This window comes from Pseudorasbora parva, chromosome 5, assembly GCF_024679245.1.
Source record: "Pseudorasbora parva isolate DD20220531a chromosome 5, ASM2467924v1, whole genome shotgun sequence".
Lineage (NCBI taxonomy): Eukaryota > Metazoa > Chordata > Actinopteri > Cypriniformes > Gobionidae > Pseudorasbora > Pseudorasbora parva.
Window position 1 is genome coordinate 17,139,084 of NC_090176.1, and position 27,857 is coordinate 17,166,940.

The window sequence follows — 27,857 nt, forward strand, 5'->3', positions numbered from 1 at the left end:
TTATATTATATTATATTATATTATATTATATTATATTATATTATATTATATTATCTACGCCAGGGGTTTTCAATCTTTTATATATAGGACCCTCAAATATGATCATCCCTGTGTGAGAGACCCCCATCATAAAAGGCAGCACAAGTATGTGTGTGTGTGTGTGTGTGTGTGTGTGTGTGTGTGTGTGTGTGTGTGTGTGTACAAAATAATAACATATATATATATATATATATATATATATATATATATATATATATATATATATATATATATATATATATATATATATATATATATATATATATATATATTATTTTGTTAATTATTTATAATCATAATTTGTATTTTATTTATTGTTTATCTAATATGGTTTATTTTATAGATTGTAGATGATAGATTTTTATGTATATCGGTTATTGAGTAGCATTATTTCATGGACTTTTTTTCAATGTATTTATTTTTGTAAATAACACATTTAATTTAAATGGTTGAGTTGTACTGCATAGATAAAGTCTTTTATTTTGAAATATTTTAGTTTAGTCTTTTAGAAGTCTGTCGTCGTCTCGTGGTTCACGCTGCTCTTGTTTGCGTCATCATCACACCGGACTGAACGAGGAACTGAACGGGACGGTCGCCAAAGAACGCTGGACAGGCAGTCGGTTGACGCGGTAAGACCTCCAGAGCTCTTTCCGTTTTGAATTATATATATTATATGCGCTTTTATATCTATATCAAATGGTCTCTCGTCATGTTATCAATCACATCCGATTCTTTCAACGACCTATAACAGTTAACGTAAGAGAGAATGCGAGAGATCAGACGTAGTAACTTAATGTAACGTTAGTATATTCAGACTCTTATTTGAATGTTATTGAATGTTTATGACCTTGGTGTAGTTATAGTTTAGCTCAGAATAAAAGGGTTTTGCTCTCGTTCTGTTATAGACGCTGGTTCTGGCTGTAACGTTACAGTACCAAACCATGTTATCAGGCGCGTCATTTATGAGCTTTGGCAGTTTAGACACTATAATTTCCTCAAGACGAAAGTGTTGAACATGCTGTGAATGAACTTGTTATTGTTTAACGAAGTGATAGATTGTTCACTTCTCTTTCAGGAAAACGGCTCCTTTTCTTTCAGTCTTTCATGCTTTCTTCATTTGTCTATTTTTAGGACATAAAACTACGGACGCGACTCTTCATAATGGGTTCTTGTGTCTTCCTGATCACATCACAAGGTCCCTTTGCTCAGAAATGGATCTTGTGACCATATATATATACAGGCATCCTGCCTAACACCTTTATGAGATTTTCTAAGCAGCTGTATTACACTCACTCACTCACACACACATACACATATACACAAGCATGGCACCAGTCCCCCCTGGCATCCGCTTCCTGGCATCCTTCAATAGGGACCAGTGGTGAGTTTGTCTCTTTTATCAATATTTGCATGTGCGTTAAAGATTGATGCTTAGCAAGCCCCGTTTTTTCACAGAGATGGAACATCTGTCACTATAATACTACACGCGTACCAGTCTTTGCATGTTTGCTTAATACGCTTACTACACATTTTTCTATTGTGACAAAAAATTATTGCAAAGGGAGGCTTTTGGGAATTTTGAGCTGAAATATCTAACGCTAACCATCGCAAACCCCTTCTGTATTGAGATAAGAGATGGATCGGTCAAGTTTTTGTGTAATTTTTTCTTTCCCTTTCTTTTTTTCTTTCTTTTTTACATTTTTGCACTTTTTTCACTTGGGAAATGTTAAATTAAAATATATCTTTTTGATAGACTCTTGCTTTGGTCTAATTGTATGTTTTTTAGTGTGCGGACAATTTTGGCAATTTAGTTGACAACTTGTTTTATTCTATGCACCTGAGAACAAACTGGTTAATTCTTTCTATTTTGAACGCATACAATATCCTTTTTGACATATATCCGAGTGAAATGGCTTCTCAAACAAGCAAAAATGTTTGGCAGGACTTATTTTTTTCTTCAGGGATTGATTGGAAAGTTGTGGTTTGCTATTGGTCAAACTCATGTCCTCACAGATGAGAAGAGATGTCTCTGTTTTTTTGTTAAAAGATGAAGATTCATGATGAATTAACAAAAAAGAAAAAAAAAAGATGTGCATGGATAAATCATTTCTAATAAATAAGAATAGTCACATTTGATTTCATAGTGTATTTAAGTTTCACAAGATTTAGTATCCATTCTGCACAATTCCACCATTTTCCTCACAAAAATATGAGAAGAATCTGGAGATTCTCTCTGGGCCTGCTAGACAGACATTAATATAGCGGATATGAATACAATAGAGTTGAGTAGAACTCTAATGTATCCTGTATGTATCCATTGTAATGCATCCATTAATATAAGCATCAGTACTGCGTCAGTCAGTTTTCTGTTGATCATAGTAGTTGCATTGCATGTATGTACATACACACCTCTCTGTATTTGATCACGTCTCACCCTTGTTCCATACCTGCGTCATCAACACCACTTTAGGACTGATTGTGAAAAATCCGGTTTAGTGACTTATAAATGCGACACAGGCTAGACCAGGTTTCTTTACATTCCAGAGCTGTTTGTGCAAAAAATAGTAAAAGGACATTCCCAAAACTCCCTGTGTGACACATATCATGATTATATTTATATAAATAGTGCTATTTCTTCTTATTTTTGTTTTATTATGGTGATTACCAGTACAGTTAAAGGGAAAAAGCTGATTTTGTTAAGTAGATTGCTGTATTAAAGGCATAATATTTAAGGTTTTAGAATTAAAATGTCCAAAAACCAGCCGGGGTCCATTCTTCGTACCTCACTTAAAACATCTGTGATGATTTGACAGATCCCAGATCTTCTAATCGTGATAACTGAGCTCTGGCTAATTTGGTTCTTCAAACAAATTTGCGGATTGGATTAAAATATCTGGATTAAGTTATTTTAAGATTACTGCGTGCTCTTGTGTTTACCGAAGAGGGCGGATGCATCGGTACTCAAAACCACGAACAGTAGAGCAGCGATTGGCTGGCGTCAAGACAGCAACGTAATAACGTCATATAATTAAAAAAGTCACCTGGCAAAAAACTGGACAAATAAAAACAAAATAAAAAACACGAATTCTGGACCTTTATAACAGCCAACCGACCAAAAGTTATAACAGATAAATGTTTTTTTTACATTATTCCCAATTATGGTAAATGGACTGCATTTATATAACGCTTTCAACAGAACCTATGGCCATCCAAAGCGCTCTACATTTTTGCATGACTTATATTCACTAATTCATACACCAACAGCGATGTTATAGTCAATATAGTGATTGTTATTACATTTATGATTTGATAGTATTTGTACACTCTTTACATTTTTATTTCAGTGTTGTAATTAGCAATTCATTACATTATAGCAATTCAATTCATTACATTACATTTTTTTATCAATTTGAAGTAGATTTGTTACATGACAGCATTAATTAAAGTTTCTTAAGGGTTAAGATCAGGTTCTCTGCATCTCTTGCACTGGTTCAAGCCATCCCGTAATGTCCGTCAGCACTCAAATTAATGCACAGCTCAGAGTAACGTTACAGCATGTGTGTAAGACTCCAATAAAATTATAAAGAAATGATTCCATCACAAATAAATCTCTCAATCAAGTGACTCTGTCTATAGTATTATACACTTATTACACAACATTATAATATTCTTTTCAAATAAACTTTTATATTAGTATTATTTAAAGTTATTATTGCCCCTGGCTCAGTAATGAACTGAATTAATAAAGTAGCAGTGGCTGGGCCAGATTTTAAATATCACCTCAAGATACAATCTAATCCTGTTTACATGAAATGCGTACGCCTGCTTTCGAGCAGGTTTAAAGGGTTAGTTCACCCACAAATGAAATTTATCTCATTGATGACTTACTCTAATGTTGTTCCACACCCATAAGACCTCCGTTCATCTTCAGAACACAGTTAAGATGTTCAAGAAAAACAGTTTAAGATGTTTAAGAAAAATAACAAAAACTAAGACTTTATTCAGCATTGTCTTCTCTTCCGCATTTGTTTTCAATCCTCAAATTAAGATTCAAACGGTTATGAATCAGCGTATTGATTCATGATTGGCGATCCGAATCATGAATCAATACGCTGATTCATGACCGTTTGAATCTTTATTTGAGGATTGAAAACAAACGCGGAAGAGAAGACAATGCTGAATGTTTTTGTCGTAGTTTTTATTTTTCGACCAATATGTATTTTCAATGCTTCAAGAGATTCTAAATAACTAACTGATGTCACATATGGACTACTTTGATGATGTTTTTATTCACTTTCTGGACATGGACAGACACTTGCATACACTCTTAGAAGAAAAGGTTCTATATAGAACCTTACAAGGTTCTATCGGCGCTAGGTAGTTCGAAACCCCTAAAAGGTTCACTGCAAAAAATGCTTTTCTTACTAAGTATTTTTGTCTTGTGTCTAGTCCAAACACCTAAACATTTTTAAAACAAGAAGTATTTACTAGACAAGCAAAAGTAATTCTTATTTTGGGAAAAAATAGCTCAAAAATAAGAGTTTTTGATAAGACAAGAAATGCATTTTTTTCTTTGATAAGAAATGCATTTTTTTGTTTTTTGTTTTGGCAGTATTCTATATAGAACCCTTGTTAAGTGCCAAAAGGGTTCTTTCTTGTCATTATAGAACCCTTTTAGCATAAAAGGGTCTTTGGAGTATATTCAACTATACTTCTAAATAGAACCTTTTAAGGGTTCCAAATATGTACCCCGATAGATGAACGGAGGTCTTATGGGTGTGGAATAACATTAGGGTGAGTCATTAATGACATAAATTTCATTTTTTGAGTGAACTAACCCTTTAAGCATATGGACCTGTTGCTATGACATTAAGTCCAGAATGAGTGTTGATGAACCAATCAATCCAAGATCATACCAAATTGTCAACAATCAAATCCAGCTAACTGAGTTAGCGACGGACGAAGATTATATTTTGTTAACTTGTGTAGTTTTATCCCAAATGGTTCCAAGAATGTTTCAATCCAGAGAAATAGGCCATGTTAATCAGTTTAATCATTTAATTATGCAACATCGTCAAAGAGCACCGTCCTTCAGATGAGACGTTAAACTGAGGTTCTGACTCTGTGGTCGTTAAAAATCCCAGGATGTCTTTCGGAAAAAGAGTAGGGGTGTAAACCCTGGCATCCTGGTCAAATTTGTCCATTGACCTATGTCCATCATGACTTCCTAATCATCCCCATATCCTGATTGGCTTCATCACTCTGTCTCCTCTCCACCAATCAGCTGGTGTGTGGTGGGCGTTCTGGCACAATATTGCTGCCGTCACCTCATCTAGGTGGATGCTGCACATTGGCTGGGGTTTGAGGAGATTCCCCCACTTCTATGTAAAGCGCTTTGAGTACACAGAAAAGCGCTATATAAATGTAACTAATTATTATGACTATAAGTAACTTTGCAACTACATGTCCTCTAACTCTCATTAGAGTATTAGTAGACTGCTAACACTTTATTGTGATGCTCCCCAATTGACATTCTACTGACTGTAAGTAACTTTGCATGTAGTTGCAAATTAATGAGACGAGTCAGTTAGTTGACATTAATTAATATCTGAAGCGGACTATCGAAATATTGAATCCGAAGAATCTCTTCTCCATACAGCAACAGTTTATAGTAACCACATCTGTCAAGCTCCAGAAATGACTAAAATCTAAATAAAAGTACTATATTTCAAGTCCTCTGAATCAAGTTTTCTTTGGGTGATGAACCTATCAAAAAAGGCTGTAAGTCTAAACCTGATCTAAGAAAGGCTAAAATGGTATTTTATGGTAATAGAGCTCCAACTGATGAAAGACTTGGTTGCTTTGCCCTTCTTAGCTTGACATTAAGCAATAGTTTGAAGACAGTCTCCCTTTAACTTCTGATTTGTTTGCTAGTTTAACATTTGTTTGCGTAACTGAACAGTGGGTGGGAATGTCATTAGCCACTCACAATTTAATGTCAGCTGCATCTGTTCAGTATTTGTATTTGTGCTTTTTCTGGGATGCAGTCAGTCTCAAATCTCATCGTCTGAGCTGTTGCAGAGCACAAAAAGAGGAAATTTCACTGTAAAATATTTCCTGTTTCCTTGTCCTTGTCCTTATTGACCTTTGCTGTGTTCTCTATATGCAGGTACAGGGCCTTCACGTTTACACTCACTTTCCTGCTCTACACAAGCTTCCATCTATCCAGGAAGCCCATCAGCATTGTCAAGGTAGCACAAACCCCTGTCACATTAAACAAACCCTTTAAAAGAACACGTGCTGGAGGAAACATGCACATTCACTGCATGTAGAATCATTTATAGGTTGCATATTGAAACCAAAGTGTTGTGAGGTTGCAGTTTGAATTTGAATGTGAGGAAACAGAAAGAGATATCCTTCTGCTAAATAATACAAAGGCAATGAATTGACACAAATAAAAATTGCAACAAATAAAAAATAACTATATTACTATGTCATTACTATACACACGTGTGTGTGTGTTTATATATATATATATATATATATATATATATATATATATATATATATATATATATATATATATATTCACAGATTTTATCATCCTTGCATAAGATAGCATCTAGACAACTTTAGATTGCTCAGAAATGGCACGATCACAAGCTGTTATCAGTAGTCCTTGAGCTTACTGGAACTCGAAGGGCTTTGCCATTTTCTGTCATAATATATTAACTAAATCCAGAAGTGTATGGCACGCAGCCATCTAACCGTGTTGAACTTCCTGTAGTCAGCCTTAAAATGCTGTCATGTCCAGGTCAGCTGCATCTACTGTCAGAGATGAGTTCATGTTGTGTTGTGTATGTGTCTTTATAGAGTGAGCTGCATAAGAACTGCTCTCAAATCATGGAAGTCCAGACAGAGAGCATCCAGCTGCCTAGACTTCACCCAGGACAGGACTGCAGCTGGAAACCATTCGGTAACATTATATTACATTATATACAAGCAAAATCTGTTTCTGTCATTTTCAGTCGGTACATACAATTTTCGGCATCTCTGTTTCTATCCTCATAGACAGAAACAACTATAAGCAGTTGCTCGGAGCAATGGATTATTCTTTCCTGTTTGCTTATGCCATCGGCATGTATCTCAGGTAAGAACATATATAAAATGAAAATGTGGAAATCTAGTTTTAGAAATCTGAAGTAAAAATCCAAATTCTGTCAAGGCACTTTTATTTCTATAGCGCTTTACACAATACAGATAGTTTAAAACCAGCTTTACATTGGTAAACTGGTAAATAATGATCAAATGATGCAAACAAAATTCAATTCTGCTGTAAAGCAGCTCTAAAAAGACAATAGTAAACATTTATTTTTCAGCTGAAATCAGTTCGTTTCAACTGAAAAATTCAGTTTGGTTCAGCAACTGTGTGTGAAGATGTTTCTGGAGAAAATAGTGATGTCATTGTCCAGCTCTGCTCAGTTCTCATCCAGAATTGTTAGTCAAAATACTGAGCTCGGCTGTTACTCGGTAGGGATGTCCCCGACTAAGGATTTACATATTCGAATCAGAATTGTAGAATTTTTATGATAATCTGACTGATAATCGGATCATCTATAGAGACAGAGCGACATGCATCATCATCTGAAAGCCACACCCACCGGGGGAAAACAAACCAACATTGACTTTGTATTGCGGGCAGCGGCCTCAACAAACCCAGAACCAATACGCTGCGAACCCCAAAAACGAGCGTTTAAAGACATAAAAATGCATACATGCAATAGAGAAAGTGCGCGACATGTTATATTTCCCTGAAAACTATGCCCACTGGAGGGGAACGTGATCAGCGACAGGAAATATAATATATAAAACTGACTTTTGGATATTTGACAAAATGTTTACTACACACGTAGACATACTGAGACATACTGAGTGTCAGGATCCCAAAACTGATCCATTCTTCCTGCTGATGCTTCACATCGTATTGCCTGTATCCACTTTTGTCACCTTAAACACTCGTTTTTAGGGGTGTAGGCTTATAAAAACTTGTTTTTTTAGCTTGTTTGCCCCACACCATGTCACATATCAGCTTTTAGACATTGTTCTGTTTTTTGTAATAAGTCAGAAATGACAAGGAGGCAGCCTCATGCAATACAAAGTCAAAGGAGAGAGTTGGAATGTTTTCCCCCTTGGTGTGGGCGTGGCCTAAATACGCTCTGTCTCTATAGCCCCGTTTCCACCAAAATTACCAGGAACAATTTGTACCAGGAACTTTTTTACAGGAACTTTTCTCCCCCCCAGACCTGCAACTGTCTGCGTTTCCACCGCCATCTAAAGTTCTGAGAAGATTAGGCAAATTAGTCTGGTGATGTAGGACTGCGCGCGACTGCTCCTCCAAATCAGTGAAGGACAGTAATCATTTTTGTGTGTACCGATTTGAAAGATTTAGTGGACTGTTTACATGAGACATTATCTAAACCGATCTGGTGTTTACATGTGATGACTTTCAATCGCAATCATTTTGTCACATGCAGTTTGTCTGCCGCATCAAAAATGCCACCGCTGTTTTCTCCAGCAGCTGGAGTGTGTTAACTGTAGCCATAGCAACTCTTAACGGCCACCAGGACTAATACAGTATTATATAGCTATTTATTTGTTGTAAAGTGTAGTAATAATCTCACAAAGAAAAAAAAATCTTCTGTCAGGCGCAGTTAAAGTAAAAACTGCCTGGGGCAATACACGCTGTGTCATTACTCCAACATTATCTTCATAACTTACGAAATAAAAAGTTAACCCCTCAGAAAAATTAACTTTCCTCTCTTGTCAACATGAGCGCGGCCCGCACTTAAAAGTAATCGGTCAGGTCGTTTACATGGTGAAAAAAAATGAATAACGAGTGTGGAAGAGATTCAAGCTGTGCTGCTTTTGCTGGTTATGTATAGGTTTACTAAAGAGGTAATTAACAACGACAGAAAAGAGCACTAATATGCAGATTCAGCAGCATGCAGCATATTCAGAAAGCTTGTAAAGCTAGATTTAAAATGACAATGTATATTATTATCAGCTATTACGGAGATTGCACGTGAGATGGCTGAGACGAACGCGCGCCATCAGACAGACAGCAAGACTGATATTTAGTGAACGTAGACCGAACCTCGCAAAAGACTTTTAAAAATGCCGGTTGAAATAAAATGCTGTGTGAGCTAAACCAATCAGCATGTTCAGCGCCCAAGTCCCGCCCTCGAAAGTTCCTGAACTTTGAAAAAGTACTACCTCGCGAGCAGGGCCGTTTGGAGGGGGAAATATTTACCCGGAACTTCTTTTAGACCCTGGTTCCTGCGGTCTAAACACACCAAGTACCACCCAAAGTTCCTGGTTCCTGGGTAAAGTTCCTGTGGTGGAAACGGGGCTTATGTGTGTTTGAATGGGTTGGGAGGGGCACGACACTAGTCAGCAGCAGGGTAAAACTATTTTTATTTTCTTTTACACATTGCACACAGCAACAACTTTTCATAAAGCAACCAAAACTGCCAACCGACAGACGAACTGACAATGTCTAATGTGGTGGATAAACATTCATAAAACTTTTTTGATCTTTTATGTTAAAGCCGCGATCGAAATACAGAACATCACACAAATATATAAAATAACATTTTGATAAATAAACCTATAGAAATTCCATAAGGCCTAAAGGGGGTCGTACACCAGACGCAAAGATCAGCACCGCGTCTCGGGTATCTCACACAAGACGCGCACATTATATGCGCAAGCTCAATTTTGAATCGACTTCTGACAGAAGAGCTGCACGATGGGGGTATCTTGTAGCACAGGGTGAAATCAGTATGTACATTTCTTTGATTTGAGGGAAATATAATATAAATTTAATATAAAACCTTGAAGTGGCCCTCTGTGACACGGCAGGATTTTAAACAACTTCCTGAGTTGCCGCGGACAGCCCCCGAATGCCGCCACCGGTGTGTGTACACTCATTGAAAACAATGTGTTCGAATTTTAAAGGCGCGGCGGGACCGGACGTGAAGCTCAGCGCCGCACCACATCTTTAAAATATTGAGCACCCCTATGTTGCCAAAATGGTATGATCCTCGTTTCATAACACCTGCGAAGATTCGACTGAGATCGGTGGTCCGAATACGGCTCCGCATATCGATTCATCAAATCTTCAACTATTCAGAGTCACCCCTAGCAAGCTAGGGTGCACGCTCCTGAGCTTTTCTTGTATTTACGCAAGTACTCAAGCTCTTCCCTGATAATATCCCTTTTTTTCCAGTGATATTCCTCTGGGCCCGTATTTATCAAGCATCTTAGAATTACTCACAAGAACACCACTAAGAATTGACCTAAGAGTAAAAAAATTCTTGGCTTAATGCTGTGCTTAAAAGTGAGTTATCAAGCATCCCAATCATACTTTAAGTAAAGTGTAGGACTAAATCTTAAGTGTAGATTCAGGACACTTTGCGGTGCCACAAACAGTGATTTTGAATGATGTCATAGGTATGAACCAATCACTGAACAGATGTCCTTATTTAAGAATATTCTCAGATAAATTTACATTGAAAGGTGGAATTCCTAAGAGGAGTTTACATTCAACACACATATGACAATAAACATTTTTCAAGACAATACATTATAATATACACATTTGAAGTGAAAGATAATCACGTTTTCCACCATGTCATAATTAAACATTTTAAACTGGTGTGCTGTTAACTGACCTGCCTATAGCCTAGACTTCATGATATAATCAGCCACCATGGATTCCAAAAGAAAACCAAACTGGCGGGAGGAAGAAGCGATCGCTACTGCTTGCTGAATTAGTCGAACAGCAGAATGTTATAAAAGGCAAGTTCAGTCCAACATTATCCAGCACTGACAAAGATGATGCCTGCTCTGTCCAAACGATACTGTTTGATTAACTGCTCACTGTCAAACATTTCAAAAACATTCTTCCTCTTCTAAAAATGTGTGCACGTATCTGTCCCCTCAGTGCCATCACAAGCCCTTACTGGCAACTCCTAACCACCTCTCGAGCTGTCTTTAATAACTGGAAGATTAAGACGGATTCTTAGCTTTGAGAAATTTGATAATTTGCTTTTACACTTAAGTTTGAAAGTAGGAGTAAATTTCATGAATTCTCAGCACTAAAGACTATAATGGCACTTAAGAAGCTTAAATACGGGCCCTTAAGAAGGATAAATACGGGCCCTGACCTTTTGTCTAATGTAATGTCTCTCAGCCATCTCTCTTTCTAAGGTCTTTCCTCAAATCCCCCTCTCTCCTCCCCCATCATGAGTGGACACGCCCCCTACTGCTGATTGGTTACACGCATGTTGTGGTGCTCGGGCTGACATTTAGGCTTAGAAATCGCGTATTGCACCTTTAAAGAAGAATTTGATTAATTTTCATTTATATGCACCAATATAATTAAATAGTAATAAACAGCAATATGTATCAGTGTTTATTTTTACTAAAATATTTTAATACTTAACACATTTACTGAAGCATTTTGGAATGACGTACCATAATGTTGCGACTCAAGTTTAAATGTAAAAATGCTATTATTTAAAACACTCTGAACTATTCCAGCAACATTGGTCTTTGGTCTTATCTTGAGCAGTTTAAGTCATGACACTTAAATCTTTTCAGTGGAATCATTGGAGAGCGTTTGCCCATTCGCCTGTACCTGACTGTGGGCATGTTGACCAGTGGTCTTTTCACCTGTATGTTTGGACTGGGATACATCTACGACATCCATAGCCTTGGCTTCTATATATTTGTTCAGGTAGGTGTCATACTTGAGAAGTCACCAAGGATGGATTTATTTGATCTAAAATACAGTAAAAGCAGTAATATTGTAAAGATGTATTACAATGTGAAATTACTATTTCATATTTTAATGCATTTAAAAAATAGAATTTATACCAGTTATGGAAAAAAAATTCCAGTCTTCAATGTCACATGATCTTTCAGAAGCTGATTTGCTTATAAAGAAACTGTGATTCATTTTTTCAGGATTCTTTAATTAATAGAAAGTTTAAACAAGCATCATTTGTTTGAAATATTATTTTAACATTTTATTTAAAAAAAAAAATGTACTGTCTCTTTTGTTCAAATGAATGCATCCTTGTTGAATAGAGGTGTTTATTTCTTAAAAAAAAAAAAAACACATCTGACCCCAGACATTGAATGGTAGTGTATGTAAACAACATAACCACACTTTCTATTGCTTTAATCAATCAATCAATCAACTTTATTTATATAGCGCTTTTACAATGACGATTGTCTCAAAGTAGCTTTTCAGTGTTACACAGGACAATAATGCAACAAAATTAGATTTGGCTGTACAGTCGTTCTGGAGAAAACAGTGATGTTATCAGCTTATTTTAATTCATCATCATTATTTGTATAATTAGTTGAATAACTTAGATCATAATTTTAGTTTACCCAACTGAGCAAGCCAAGCCAAAGGCAACAGTGGCAAGGAACCAAAAATCCATCAGGGCATGATGGAGAAAAATAAACCTTGGGAGAAACCAGACTCAGTCGATCAGTTTTCATTCAGCATTCCCTCCTATTTTTTTCTCTGTAGGTGGCCAATGGATTGGTTCAGACCACTGGTTGGCCAAGTGTTGTGGCTTGCATTGGTAACTGGTTTGGCAAGGGCAGGTAAGAAACTTTACACTCAATAAATCTGTCTAAACATGAGCTTGCTGAGTTTTCATATATCTCAGATGCAGATGATGGAAGGCTTATCCGGATCTTATCAGATCTCTTATTACCACCAAAATAGACGTTATATAATGTGTTTGGTTTTGTTGCGGTATCAGGAGAGGCCTCATCATGGGTCTGTGGAACTCTCACACATCGGTGGGCAACATTCTAGGTTCTTTGATTGCTGGATATTATGTCTCCTCTAACTGGGGTCTGTCCTTCATCGTCCCTGGAGTTATCATCGCTATCATGGGGGTCATCTGCTTCTTCTTTCTAATAGAGCGTAAGTAAATATGACCTCTGGTTTATTTATGTGTGTCGGGGTGCAAATTTGTTATAAAGCACTATTTAAAATGGCTGATGTGAATGCTTCTGTATCTCCAGACCCTAATGATCTGAAGACCGCCAGTGCCCAGAGCTCAGCTCCAAGCAATCAGGTTAGTCCACCATTTATTTAGTTTCATTATGGAGTGTGATTTAAATGTTGTTTTTTTGTTTTGTTTTTGTTTTTATTGAAAACAATGATGTTATCCAGCTTAGTTCAATTATCATATAGTGTCAATGCGGGCAGATCAGTAATATAGATGAAATTCAAGTGTCCCCAACTGAGCAAGCCAAAAGCCAAAGGCGACGGTGGCAAGGAACCAAAATTCTATTAAGTAAACATGGGGGAATACTAGAATGTATATTGAAAGATACATTACAACTTACTGAAATGAATCCTGTCTCGTAATCCCTCAATCAGTGTTTCAACCAGGGAAAGATGTCAATAAAACAGCTTATCAATTAAATCAGGCTTTACAATGTCATTTACCATTACATTTACCTCAGCCTATTCAATGTCTGTAAACTCATTAGTTAGTTAGAAAAAATAACTAATAATAATTCCAGAAAAGAGGATTTAGAGGATGCTAAATATATGCACTGTATTACATATTATGCATATACATTACATTATATTTTAATGTTTTAATAAATCTGTCATAAAAACAAGTTACAGTTAACTAGTTTAAATTTCACTAACAACTAGGCTAAAAAAAAAAAGTTAAAATTAAAATGTTGATATAAAAACTACCTTATGTACATTTTAAATGTTTGCACGTGCACGTCTCCGTTTTTACTATTTGAATGTCAATTATTAAACAAATTTGATCTATTTATTGATTAATCATTTGTTTAGTTCCATGCATCCTGAAGTTTTGGTTTCATTTCAGCCCAGAATTTTTATTTTAATCTAATATTTATCATTTTAAATATTAGTAATGATGCTGAATGTTCAGTTTGGGGAAAGAGAGATTTATCAAATCTCATTCCTAAACAATCAGCGGATGTGGTTTATATTAAGCTTGTAAATATCAGATTCCATATTTGGTAAAAAATAGAAACTTAATTTGATTCAGATGCTGTTGCTACTGGTCTGAAGAAAGGCTAGCAGAGAGTCAAACAGACAATATCTGTGTCATCTTTACATAAGTTAATGTCTTTTCCCAGCAGTCTGAGGCAAAGTTGGTTAGATAACACGACGCATTAATGCTCAACAGCAGTCGCTATGACAACGGCCATGTGATGCGTACACCTGCGAGTCTCAGAGGAGCGCGAGGTGCTGTTTGAGCACGGAGAGTTCACGTTTCTGAAACGCTTCATCAGATGATTGTGATTCAGGGGGAGTGGTAAATCAGGAGTAACAGAGACATTAGGGATGGAGGGAGGGGGTGACGGCAAGAGGAAATGTAGATTGACGCCTTTTTTCCTCATTTTGTCTGTGGAGGAGGAATTAATCAAATTCAAGTGCAACTTCAAACACTTCGATGCTTGCAGCTGCATAATTCTTGTTTCTGTGTCATTGTTTACCCTAATGCCTCTTGGTTTCTTTCTAAAGGATTCTTACATATTCATAGCGATTAATTAATAACAATTTAGGAGGTATTATACGAGAGTACTTTTGTCTAACCCTCGAGAGTACAAAACAAAAGAAAACGCGCTGTAAGAGGGAATTGGGTCAATGATACTATCACAGATGCACTGATTAGAAATGTATGCAAATATTAATTATTTTGATAAATAGAATCTTTTAATCAACTTTGAATCTTTTAATCAACCCTTTTAATCAACTTTGTGATTTATTTATTTATATATATATATATATATATATATATGTGTGTATATATGTGTGTGTATATATATATATATATATATATATATATATATATATGTATATATGTATATGTATATGTATATATATATATATATATATATATATATATATATATATATATATATATATATATATATATATATATATATATATATGTATATATAATATATATATATATATATACATATATATATATATATATATATATATATATATATATATATGTATATATATATATATATATATATATATATATATATATATATATATATACACATATATATATATCATATGTCGCACAGATATATTTTTGCCAATAGAAAACAATACATTTGTATGGGTCAAAAATATAGATTTTTCAAAAATTATTAGAATATTAAGAAAATATATTTTGTAAATTTCCTACCGTAAATATATCAAATATATATTATTATTACTTGTTAAGTACTTAATTTGGACAACTTTAAAAGTGATTTTTCTCAATATTAGAATTTAGAATGTATTGCTTGTCTGCCCTAATATATACATTCTTTGTAGACAACATGACATGCCAATTATATTACCCATGTGACTTGTGTTATTATATTGATACAAAATATTTTTTTATATTGAATATATCCAGAATACACCTAGTCTATGTTTGTTGTCTTTAGGTTTTGTTCTCTTTGTAAATGTGACACTGAACTTGTAACTATATTTTTTTCTCAGAAGCTTCATAAAAGCTGGAATGGTGTTAATGGACATAAAGACCTTTACTTGCAGTACACGCCAGCAGCTAAAGCACAGGTTAGTCCACCTCACTGCCTCGATGTGCATTTTTCTGTGTCAAGTATTACTTGTAATATTTTATTGTCCGATCCTCCTGTTTGTTAGAGCTGGGACACAGAGCTTCTTCTGGGGCAGGAGAGCATTGGCGTGTGTGTTCCCGTGCAGCAGGTGGTGGTGGTGAAGAGTGAGGCAGAACCGTCGCCCATCAGCTTCATGGGAGCTTTACGCATTCCTGTGAGTGCTGCCCATCCGTCTGTCTATCAGTCAGCGTGTGTTACAGCATCACTGAAGTTTCTCCTGCTGTGTTTGCAGGGAGTGGTGGAGTTCTCTCTTTGCCTGCTGTTTGCCAAGTTGGTCAGTTATACCTTCCTCTTCTGGCTGCCTCTCTACATCACTAAAGCAGGTAACTCACTGTTCTGTTCTATTTATGTCTGTGCTTCTAAACTAGTAACACAGGTTCCTGTGTTCCGATGCTTTTTGTGTATATATTTGCACATTTTGAGATGGTGGTTAGTTGACTGCTGCTGTGGTGATGTAATTTTGTAGGCCAACTCATAAGTTAGCATCACCCTCAACAAAAGTTTTGCTCATCATGATAATCTTTACAAATGAACACAACCTTTATCAATTTTGAAAAAGCTAAACATAGGCTATAAACAAAGTTCACTAAAGCATACGACCACTCTTTTAGTCTTTATTTGAAGCAATTTTCTCTAAAAGTTCAAGTTTAGAATGGTTTGCAAAAGCGCAGTTATAAACACAACTTTGCTTTTAAGGTGGACTAGTGAGTAGATGAGTTTACCTGTTCGGTGTGATGATGTTAAATGTCCCCGACAAACGCTGTAGTACTTTTTATTTAGACACTTTTTAGCAATCACCAAACAAGTAAAAGACTTTGGGCCCTATTTTATCGATCTGAGCGCATGATCTGAAGCGCAGGTGCCCAGGTGTGTCTAAATCCACTTTTGCTAGTTTAAAATGGGTCAGTATAAAAAGGGTTGTACTAGGGGTGGGCGATATCTCGATATTTAAAATATATCGAGATATTTTTTCAGCTCGATATGGATTTGGACATATCGTATATATCGATATATTGTTTATATTTAATTCTGATTCCGCCACTTTGCTTGTTTGCCTTCTCTGTGTTGTGCTCGCGGAGCCTCGCGCGCCTCCCAACTCTTGCTTTGTTCCCCCTCCCCTCGCATGTTGTCTCATTGAACACGGCTGCTTCCACAACCAGGTGAGGATTAGTTATCATGTTGACAAGCCCGCACGTTGTTCAGGACTCAGTTTAGAGACCATGTTTTCCTTCTAACACAACTGCTTGCTAAAATTCATAAAGAAATATTAATGTTCATCATAGTTCAAATCGCACGTTTCACCCACAGTCAGGTGATTGACACTACTGGTGCGAGACGCGGTCGCAATCATGCCAGTTTATGATCTGTGTCTAACTGATCGCATAGTTTTCGGTTAAAATGTCAAAATGGTCGCATATCATTTGAAAACATTTAAAAAGTATTGCAATATCATTACTATTATTATTTTGTCAGCTTTATCACGGGATTATGATTAATAGGTCTATTCACGTTTTAACCAAGAGGGAAAAACGCGACATCCCGGGTGTCCTGAGACACAGTGCTCTTCTGTAAGTTGTACTGTATCATATTATCATATAGCCTACCTTCTGACATTCATATTTCGTTCTGTAACTGGAAAAGAACTGAAATTCAGCTCATGTGTAGCCTGCATGATCTGCATGATGAGTTTGAATTTGGTCAAACTCATGACAAACATCACTTTGAATTTTGATACAAATTTAACAGGAAATGGTGTTATGACAAAATCAGTTTATTTATATCTCAGTCATGCCCCCATCTTTCTGCAAAATGCTTACTGTTTTACTGTTAACTGTAAATAAGGGAGTCTTTGATTCATCTTTTGAAAGCATGAAATAAATGAAAAGAAGGCAATATTATTTATTTTCTTTTACAGTTATATTATTATTATTTATGTAATCAGGGAGTTTTTTTTAAATGTTGCAAAAGCACTTGACTACCTCTTTGCACTTCAATTTAAAAAAAAAAAAGTTTTTGTGGTATTTGGCATATTTGTTCTGGCTGTAGTTTTTAGGGGGTTATTTTTCCTGTAAAGATATCGAGATATATATCGTATATCGAGATATATATCGTATATCGAGATATATTTTTTGCTCCATATCGCCCAGCCCTAGGTTGTACCCAGTCTTTTAATGAGTCATGGGTTTGTTTTGGGCGTAATGTGCTATAAACCAATCAGAGTCTGATCTCCCATTCCCTTTAAATGGCAGTTGCGCTTGCACTATGGCGCCTTTGTTATTTACATGGTGGAATTTGCGAGCGGAAAGACTGAAAGCTTCTAGGAATCCATTTATTTTATAAATGTTTGTGTGCTGCTGCGCATCCCTGTGTGTGTAATTTGCAGAGTGTAAGCGTTTCGTGCACCCCGCCAATAGGCACATATTACTAACACGCCCTTTAGATAACACATTTACAGTAGCAACTCCCCAACGATGAGCCTGAACACACCTTGTTTTCAGACCAGCATGCCCATGGGCAAACAGATGGGCACAAGTGCATTTGCTATTTAAACAATGTGGAGCTGGATATGAAAATTATAACTGCGTCGGGCTGAAACTAGCAAAAAACACTTGTGTCGGGCTTGGCGTCACATTGCGGCGGATGTATGATATGTTAACCACATGTGTTAACCACAGACCTTATTTCAGTCATTTTACCTAAAACCCCATTCAAATAACCCATTGACTTCAGGACAATGGACTCGTAAGTGCTAAAATGCTAATACATCAATACTTGTACATCCTGTTTTTCAGCTCACCTGGATGCTAAGAAAGCCGGAGACCTTTCAACTCTATTTGATGTGGGTGGCATTGTTGGTATGTAAAGTTTTTGTTCCTTTTTCTGTTTGTTTAGTAATTGGAGTAGGTATTAGTAGCTGGTATGCTCTTATCTGTTGCTTTCTTTATCAATACGACAAATTGTGAAGTGTCTTAACAGCACCCCTAACAGACCTAACAAGGTCTTCCTATTCTTGACTTATTTGGGACAAGTCTTTTTTAAACGGTCCTGCCCACTGCTAATTATGCTAATACATCTACCATTATCAACAGTACCGTTTAAGGTTTTGGGGTTAGTAAGATCTTTATCTTTATAAAGATCTTGATCTTTATAAAGTCACAGTAAAGACATTTATATTGTTTATATGATAATGAAATATATATATATTTCAAATAAATGCTGTTCTTTTAAACTTTCTATTCATCAAACAATCCTGAACCACCTTTTTCAATATTGATAATAATAAGAAATGTTTCTTGAGCATCAAATCAGCGTATTAGAATGATTTCTGAAGGAACATGTGACACTTGTATACTGAAAAATGAAAAAGTTTTAATTATTAGTTGTAATAATATTTCACAATATTCCTGGTCACTGTATTTTTGGTTAACAAAAAAATCGAAGCCTTGGTGAGTCTTCTTTCAAAAACATGTAAAAAATCTTATTGAGCCCAAACTTTTGCATTTGGCTATTCACACAGAGGGTATGGAACTGAAAAATCTTTTTTTTTTTTAAAGTAGAATGACGCATTTTTTGAACGTCATGTGAAACCCTTACGTAGCAGTCAAACATGTTTGTCTACCCCATGTTTACACAGCAATACTATGGAAATTAGCCACTAAGTGTTTATGTGTTTGTGTGTGTGTAGGAGGGATCCTGGCTGGGGTGATCTCTGATAAGATGGGAAAGAGGGCCACCACTTGTGCTGTGATGCTTCTCCTGGCAGCGCCCACAGTATGTCATTCAGTTGATCAAATACAGAGGAGCCTGTCCATTTAAAGGCTCTTTGTTGCATCTCATTTCTCTCACCATTGACAGTGGTTCGTGTTTTTTGTATTCATTTTTTTTATATAGCTCTACGGCTTCTCTATGATCAGTCAGTTTGGCTTGGGTCCCACTATTGGTAAGACATCAAATCCTTCAGAGTTAAATAAGAGCGTTTGACCCCTGTTGCTTTGATTTATGAGATTAACAGATGATAGCTGATGCCAGCTGTGCTATGTGTTATTATATTATATAAGGTAGTAAATATAAAACCTTTAGACAAATTTGTATCTATGCACTACCATTCAAAAGTTTGGTGTCAGTATTGTTTTTTTTAATGTTTTGTTGTAATATTCTGTTATATTATAATGTTGGATTGACAGCCAACACCTGATCTACTATTTAAGCTGCTGCTGCTTTTTCTGAGACTACATTGTAAACAGTATCTCCTCCTAGAGCTTTAAAACTACAACCACCAAATTATGGTCAGATCTTCAGTCTGTTTGATCCAACTTTAAAAAATCCCATATATTAGACTTCCGGACATTTCCAAATTCTCATAGAATCAACTTCATACAATGACTTTGTTTTTTTTATTTAAGCTTAGAAGAGTATTTAATCATGTAAGCTGTCTATCCATGCTCAAACATGCTAGCAATGTGCTAAAACATGCTAAGAATGTGTTAAAATATGCTAGGATCATGCTTATTATTATTTTTGTTTAAATAATGTTAATGCTAGCTGCATGCTAAATTATGCCAGCAAGGAAATAAGAAATGCTAACATGTACTAAAATGTTAACATGATAAGAACACGATTAAATTAGCTAGCAACAGGATAAAAACGTATTAGCTTAAAATAACTGTTTTCTATTTGAATATATTTTAAAATGTAATTTATTCCTGTGATGGCAAAGCTGAATTTCAGCATCGTTACTCCAGTCTTCAGTGTCACATGATCCTTCAGAAATCATTCTGATATGATTATTTGCTGCTCAAGAAATACATTTATTCATATTTGTATTTATTTGTTTATAATAACATTTCAAAACCTTGTTGCTGAGATATTTTATAGTAAACAATTCATGCATGAAATGGATAGGTTTTTTTTTTTTTTTTTGTAGAAAATTAGCATTTAAAGGGGTAGTTGACCCAAAAAAGAAAATGATCCCATATTTTACTAAAAGCCATCCAATGTGTTTAAGACTTTCTTCTTTCAGCCATTTATTTTCCAACTTCCAAGCTTTGTAATGGGACTGAATGATCAGGCTCTATTTACACACCCATTATAACGCTTTGAAGAGCCAGTATATTTTTTTAATCCTGAATACGTTTTGATTGAAAGAAGAAGGTTATATACACCTAAGATGGCTTGAGTAAAATATGGGATCATTTTCGTTTTGGGGTGTACTATCCCTTTAAATCCTCTTTCTCACTAGCAGCTTGTTTCATGACATTGAGCAGAAGGGTTATGTAATAAAGCCTTAACTTTTAGCCCTGTTATACTCCGAGTCCGATATATATTAAAATGGATACAATGTAATTTAAATGCATCTTTTCATAATGAAAAAGCCATTTGTTCTGTAAAATGACCTATTCTCTACACATTTTCTGGTGTGTTATTGCATGGTTCTGATGTTTGTATGTTATCTGATACGGCAGGTATGCTGCTGGTGTGCGGTGGTTTAGTCAACGGGCCGTATGCTCTCATCACAACGGCTGTCTCTGCTGACTTGGTGAGTGTGTGTGTAGATCAAAAATGGCTTTTATGACTTGCATAATTTTTTGCTTATTCATGTGTCAGATGCTGTTTTTCTCTGATGGATTATTTGATTTAATTCTATAGGGCACACACAAGAGTCTGAAGGGCAATGCCAGGGCTCTCTCTACAGTTACAGCTATTATAGACGGCACTGGATCTGTTGGTGAGAGCCTTATAACGATCACACCTCCAGGCCCTCAGTTCATATTCATGTTTTATTGTGAAGCTGTCTCGTGTAGAGCAGAGAGAGGTCACTCTTGCGCCTTTCATCCTCTGCAGGTGCCGCTGTGGGCCCTTTGCTGGCGGGGCTGTTGTCAGCGCAAGGCTGGGATCAAGTCTTTTACATGCTCATGACTGCAGACTTTTTAGCACTTTTGGTGAGTCTAAATAAAAGATAACTACATTTGCCAGATTTTTTGAAAGCTCGTTCATTACTGTTATTTTTAGAGCTACATTTTTGAGGAATCTGTATGAAACTACTATTTGAAACATGTCTATCAAGCTCCTGAAAGAATAGAAAAAAATAGCTTAAAAGTAGTATATATGCCCCATGTACATGTCAAGTATTCTGGTTCCACACACTATATGATGTCAGTTTTATTTTGTGCTTTTTTAATTTATTTATTTATTTATTTTTTAATTAATATTACTATAACAAAATTGTAAGAATTGTATTATTTACTGAGGCCTCCCTAAAAGTTTGCTGAGTCCCCCCTAGTTCACATTTTTTCAAACCCTGGGTCTTTAAATGAGTCGGCAGGATGATATTATTATTATATTCTATTATTATTTAGTATGTATATTTACTGTATGCATGTAAAAAAAAGTTCAAGACTCAGTGGAGGAGGTGGCAGGAACAGGCAAGCGTAAGTTTATTAACAAAATTACCATAGAATAGACAACAACAAATTGAAAGTAAGTGGCAGCTTCTCTAGGCCTCGAGAATGGTGTGTGGTGCAGGTGTCGGCCCTCGCCCCTCGGCCCCGCCTTGCTTTACGCCACAATACATTTACTTTATGGCACAAGCATGAAAATGAAATGTCATAAATCTTGAATGCTTTGAAACAGACTTCAGAGTTCTGTCCCTTTTTTAAGAAGACACTGGGTAGATTATTGCTAAAGTGAAATAAAAATATATAAATAAATTTAAAAAAAGTTTTTGAATTTTGTGTTTATTGTTATGAAAAATGCACAAAAATAATATTTTTATATAAAATGTATTTATTTTTTAAAATGTTAACTCTAAAACAGAAAATCAAAGCCATTAATCGAAACTAGCCATACATCTAAAGCTGTGTCCCAAATTTGAAAGTTATATGAAAAAAATTTGCTTTCAGTAAAATTTTGTTTGGGCGCAGTACCAAACGTTTTCACTAGATGAAATTTGTTTTCCATTCATTTTCAGTCCAGTCATTTTTGGATTAGTACAAGTGTGACTATTTTTATTCAGGACCATTTAACCTTTTTTCCCCCCGACATACATAGCGAGTGCCGAAACCTTTACCAAGTTTTGTACCATTTGATAAAAAAAAAAACATTCTTTATAAAAAAAATAAAAATAATAATAATAAATAAAATAAAAAATACTTAAATTGTACTGGTTACAACAAGTGAAAGAATTTAAATACAGTTTTGTCATCCAAAAAATAAATATACAATAAACAATATTTGGTTGTCATGGTACCAATATATCGGTAGTTTAAATACCAGTCAAATTTCACATTTTCAAATCCCAGTACCAGATTTGGTACCATAGCAAAAACTTTTGTAATTATAATTTTTTTATTTAACTATTTGAAAATTAAATATATTAAATTAAATTAGCTTATTTTTAATGCTATTTAAGTCTATGTAAATAACATTAAAATATTAGCATGTAGCCTTCAAATATTGTTTACTTAAACGTTGCAATTAAAAAAATCTAAATAAAAAAGTTAGTAATAAAATGAAAATCAAAGAAACACTACAGGTAACAGGAAAAATAGAGCAGGTCTATCGTACTTTCATTCCTGCACACACAAAAATCTATTCTGACATTAAATTTTTTTATCCCTTCCATTGTCAAACATCGCCGTTTCAGAATCAGTACCTCATTTTAAAGGGTTAGTTCACCCAAAAATTTCAATTACTTCATTAATTACTCACCCTAATGTCGTTGGACACCCGTAAGACCTTCGTTCATCTTCAGAACACAAATTAAGATATTTTTGTTGAAAGCTGGTGGCTGAGAAAGGCTTCAGAAAGGCCTCCATTGGCATTCAGTACATTCCCACTCACAAGACCCATAAAGGCACTAAACACATCGCTACAAAGTCCATCTCACTACAGTGGCTGTACAATCATTTTACAATGTGACGAAAATAGTTATTGTGTGCACAAAGATCAAAATAACGACTTTATCCGCCAAGTTATTGATGTAAACTCGACGCATGCGCGAGAATATGACGCAGATCCGCCGTTCAGATACATGACCCGGAAGAGGAGGAGCACCGCTATCACGTGAGTTCACGTCCGAGACCTACACGGAAGACAATAACTTGGCAGATAAAGTCAATATCTAGATTTTTTTTGCGCACAAAAACAATTTTCGTCACATTGTAAAATGATGGTACAGCCACTGTAGTGAGATGGACTTTGTATCGATGTGTTTAGTGCCTTTATGGGTCTTGTGAGTGGGAATGTACTGAATGCCAATGGAGGCCTTTCTGAAGCCTTTCTCAGCCACCAGCTTTCAACAAAAATATCTTCATTTGTCTTCTGAAGATGAACGAAGGTCTTAGGGGTGTCCAATGGCATGAGGGTGAGTAATTAATGAAATAATTTTCATTTTTGGGTGAACTAAACCCTTTTAATATGCTTGTTAGCAGTGTGAAAAATAAAATTGTATTCAAAATATGAATTGGTGATCTGTCTACACTACACAATGAATCTTTCTTTAAATTGTCTTTATACTTTGACGGCTATAACAAAATGATTTGAGCATGCAGAGCTTATTCTGAATGAACTCTGGCGTATTGAGTAGAATCTTAAATGCCTCTGATTAGCCAATGCATTCACACGCTCAACAAACCTGTCAGTAATTGGCTACAATACTCAACGCTGCAAAAACATGTTGTAAATAGAAACCTTTGACGCTCTTCACAGAGCGCTTACACAAACACCGATAAAAGCGTTTGAAAGCTGTGCTGATTAACCTGGTACTTGATACTATTGATATTGTAGAAAGACTGGTACCGTGTTTTAAAAAAAATTTCATATCAACTTTCTTTTGACAACCCTAATTGTTGTTCCGTTCTTCAGCTTTTGCTGAGGCTTGTGAGGAAGGAGCTTCGCTCTAATAGGAACCGGCCGGGAGTAGCTGTCGAGTGAGTGCTGTTTTGAGCTTTTTTTCTTAAAATTACAGTACCAAATCAATTACCAGTCAGACAACTTCCTATCTGTGATTATTTCAGTTTTAATAACACAAGTCTTCCCCTGTGTATTTTAGAATGAAGGAACATTGAGTACTTTGCACTAACTGAGCGAGAGGAACCGTGAAGGGCAGCACTGGATGCACATGTTCATCTCTCACCAGTTGTTATCTGACCACTTCCTACCCTGGACCAAAACTTGACTGAAACCTGTGCTCAGTCCTCTGGTTTAGACAATGGACTAAACAAAGACACTTTTTATACCCTTTTCCATATGAAAAAATCAGCGGTTTAGAGTGACAGCAAAGCAACTTTGAAGAAAAATCTTCTTATAGAATATTTTTTTTCCTCGAGATCATCATTGACATACAGTCTGGACCTGCAGCTCTGCTTGCATTTGTCTCCAAACAACTGAACATGACTATGACTCAGTGTGAGATCAAGCTTAAAATTCCCTCCAGTTAAATAATGCACAATTGCACAACCAAAAGTAGCCTCCTTTTGTTGATAACAAGAGGTTTTTTAAAAATGAATGCAGTATAATTTCTTCTTCTAGACCCCCGCCGGGCACACAGCGCCTTCATTGAACACGCAGAACAAATGTCCCTGTAAACAGCTCATAAGTCCATTCTTGCATGAATTGTCACATTGAATTGAACACGACAATTTATGTAAGAATGGTTTAAGAAATATTTACAACAAAATTGGTTCTGCATGTGCCTCATAAACTAGACCTATAGAGAGTATAGCTTATTATTAGTTTATGTATGTGTATATATATGTGCTAAATCTATAATATATTATTGTTCTCATCTGCCTTTCTATGAACCAAAGCCAATCTTGTTAGTCGTTGACACTTTTTTAAATACATATATAGTGTGTGTGTATATATATATATATACACACACATATAGTGTGTGTATATATATAGTGTGTATATATATATGGACAGTTTCTACAGAATAGAATATGGGATGGGAGGAAAAAATATATCTCTGCCTATGTGCTCTCTCACAATTTTTGCCTTCCCTCTAGAAACTTTGCATTCGTTTGCGAAAGGCCTGCCTTCCTCTTAGAAACCATTGCGTTCCCTCGCGAAGATCTCAAAAGTTTCGCAAGAGAACGCAAAGTTTCTCCAAATGTTTCCTTCCATGTCACTTTTTTTTATCGCCATGTCCCTTAAGAGGTTCTGTAGTTTTCTGTGTCTTACTGTGGTGACGTTAAAGGTTTTTATCCTGTGTTTGTATAGGGGATCCACTAGGTGATTCAGCCATATGACAAATTATTTTCTTTTATTTATTTTATATTTATTTATTTTTTGGTGTTAGAGAGGGGTGTCCAATCCTTTGGGGGTCCAGTCCAATCCTTTGAACTTTATCCAATCAAAGTTCAGCTCTAACCCCAAGTAAACACGCCTGAACCAGCTAATCAAGGTCTTATTAGGCATTCTAGAAACTTCCAGACAGGTGTGATGAAAAAAATTGGAGCTAAATCTGCAGGACAGTGGCCGTCCAGGACCGAGTTTGGACACCCCTTGTGTTAGAGACTTTCACTGCTGGCCTGTGACTTAATGAATCATTATGTTTTAAGTCATTATGAAGGATGTTTAATATTACAAGATATATCAACATTTTGTTTCGTTTTCTCTGTAGGATAAAGTGTTAGATTTTTAAAAGCACTTCTATTGCCAGGTTTCAAAATGTTCACAGCAAGCTCAGACTGTATAATATAAATCAGTGTGAGCGAACCAAAAGTCTCCTTGACTGTAATTGTATGTGCGCATTTAGGACCCGCACCTGCCTCTGCAGCTATAAATATTTAAAGTGTGTATTTGAATGTTCAGGTTACTGTGGGATTGTGTCGTTCTGCAGCGCTAGAGGCACATGTAGATGTTTTCTATAAAGCTGTGGACCACTTACATAATCATACATTTAGCACCGTGTGCATTTGCCCTTATAGGACGACACTCTAGGTGATTGAATGTATCTGTATAATTTATGGGTAGTACCTTTGTGTAATGAGAAAATACATTGTGCCTTTTTTCTATTTGCTTTTTTGTAAAGGGATATGTCTTTGGAGTGTTTGTTTTTAAGTTATTGTCAGCTACTTTACAGAATCCTGTGGAACAAATAGAGGTTTGGGAATTGTCTGTACTATGTTGCTGTGTGTACAAATAGGGCATTTTGAATAAAGCAGACACAAGACAAAAACAAAAGTATTGGGACCCACTAAATTCTTGAATTCAGGTGTTTTAATCAGACCCATCAAGCACCTAGCCACCCATCAAGCACCTCCCCATATAGGACACATTTTGAGGGCTGACTGACATTTGTAGTGATGTCCAAAACCATAGTGGATGTTATAGAGTGCACTTATTCAATCCCATAATGCACTGCAACAATGAATGTTCAACTGATGTACATTCAGCGGAAATCCTGCCCTGAAGGCTGCAGTTAATTTCATTGGTTAAGGCAACAATGACGGGTAGGTTTAGGTGTAGGTGTTAATTACCGTGATTGACATGACCAATAAAATCTTAAAGGAACACTCCACCGTTTTTAGAAATAGGGTTTATTCAACTTCTTTCTTACATTTAGATATGTGGTTATTTTGGTCTCAGTGCATGCATTGTTTTAGTTTGGCAGGGTCATCACTAGCTTAGCTTAGCATAATGAATGGAATTCTATGTTGCAACCTAGCATGTCCCGAGTAAAAGTGAGCCAAAAAAAAAAAAACGAATTACTTCTTGTGGCCTGCGTATTCACAATGAGTACATATAGTTCTTAGTTTCAATGGCTGAGCAGCTTCATGCGAGCCTCACGTCACCAAGTACAGCGGCAAGCGACGGATGGAGTGGTGTAAAGCGCGCCGGCACTAGACTCTAGAGCTAAGTACTCTGGAGTGACAAATCCCTCTTCTCTGTCTGGAAGTCTGATGGACGAGTCTGGGTTTGGCAGATACCAGTTGAACATGACCTGTCTGACTGCATTGTGCCAACTGTAAAGTTTGGTGGAGGAAGGATAATGTTATGGGGCTGTTTTTCAGGGATTGGCTAGACCCCTTCAAGTGAAAGAAAATCTTAATGCTTTAACATACTAAGGACTTTGAACAGTG

The 27,857-nt window shown here is 35.9% G+C and overlaps 1 protein-coding gene across 1 annotated transcript; it reads left to right on the plus strand.

Annotated features, from left to right (window-relative positions):
• The first annotated feature begins 535 nt into the window (after positions 1–535).
• On the plus strand, positions 536–26,952 carry slc37a1 (solute carrier family 37 member 1). The gene is made up of 20 exons (XM_067443367.1): positions 536–668; positions 1,171–1,420; positions 6,209–6,290; positions 6,913–7,015; positions 7,111–7,189; positions 11,704–11,839; positions 12,647–12,723; positions 12,885–13,051; positions 13,153–13,205; positions 15,632–15,709; positions 15,797–15,925; positions 16,004–16,094; positions 18,564–18,626; positions 19,457–19,542; positions 19,663–19,711; positions 21,234–21,307; positions 21,418–21,496; positions 21,613–21,710; positions 24,634–24,698; positions 24,821–26,952. The coding sequence occupies exons 2-20, from the start codon at positions 1,365–1,367 to the stop codon at positions 24,834–24,836; spliced, it is 1,581 nt and encodes a 526-aa protein (XP_067299468.1). The 5' UTR covers positions 536–668; positions 1,171–1,364; the 3' UTR covers positions 24,837–26,952.
• The last annotated feature ends 905 nt before the right edge of the window (positions 26,953–27,857 follow it).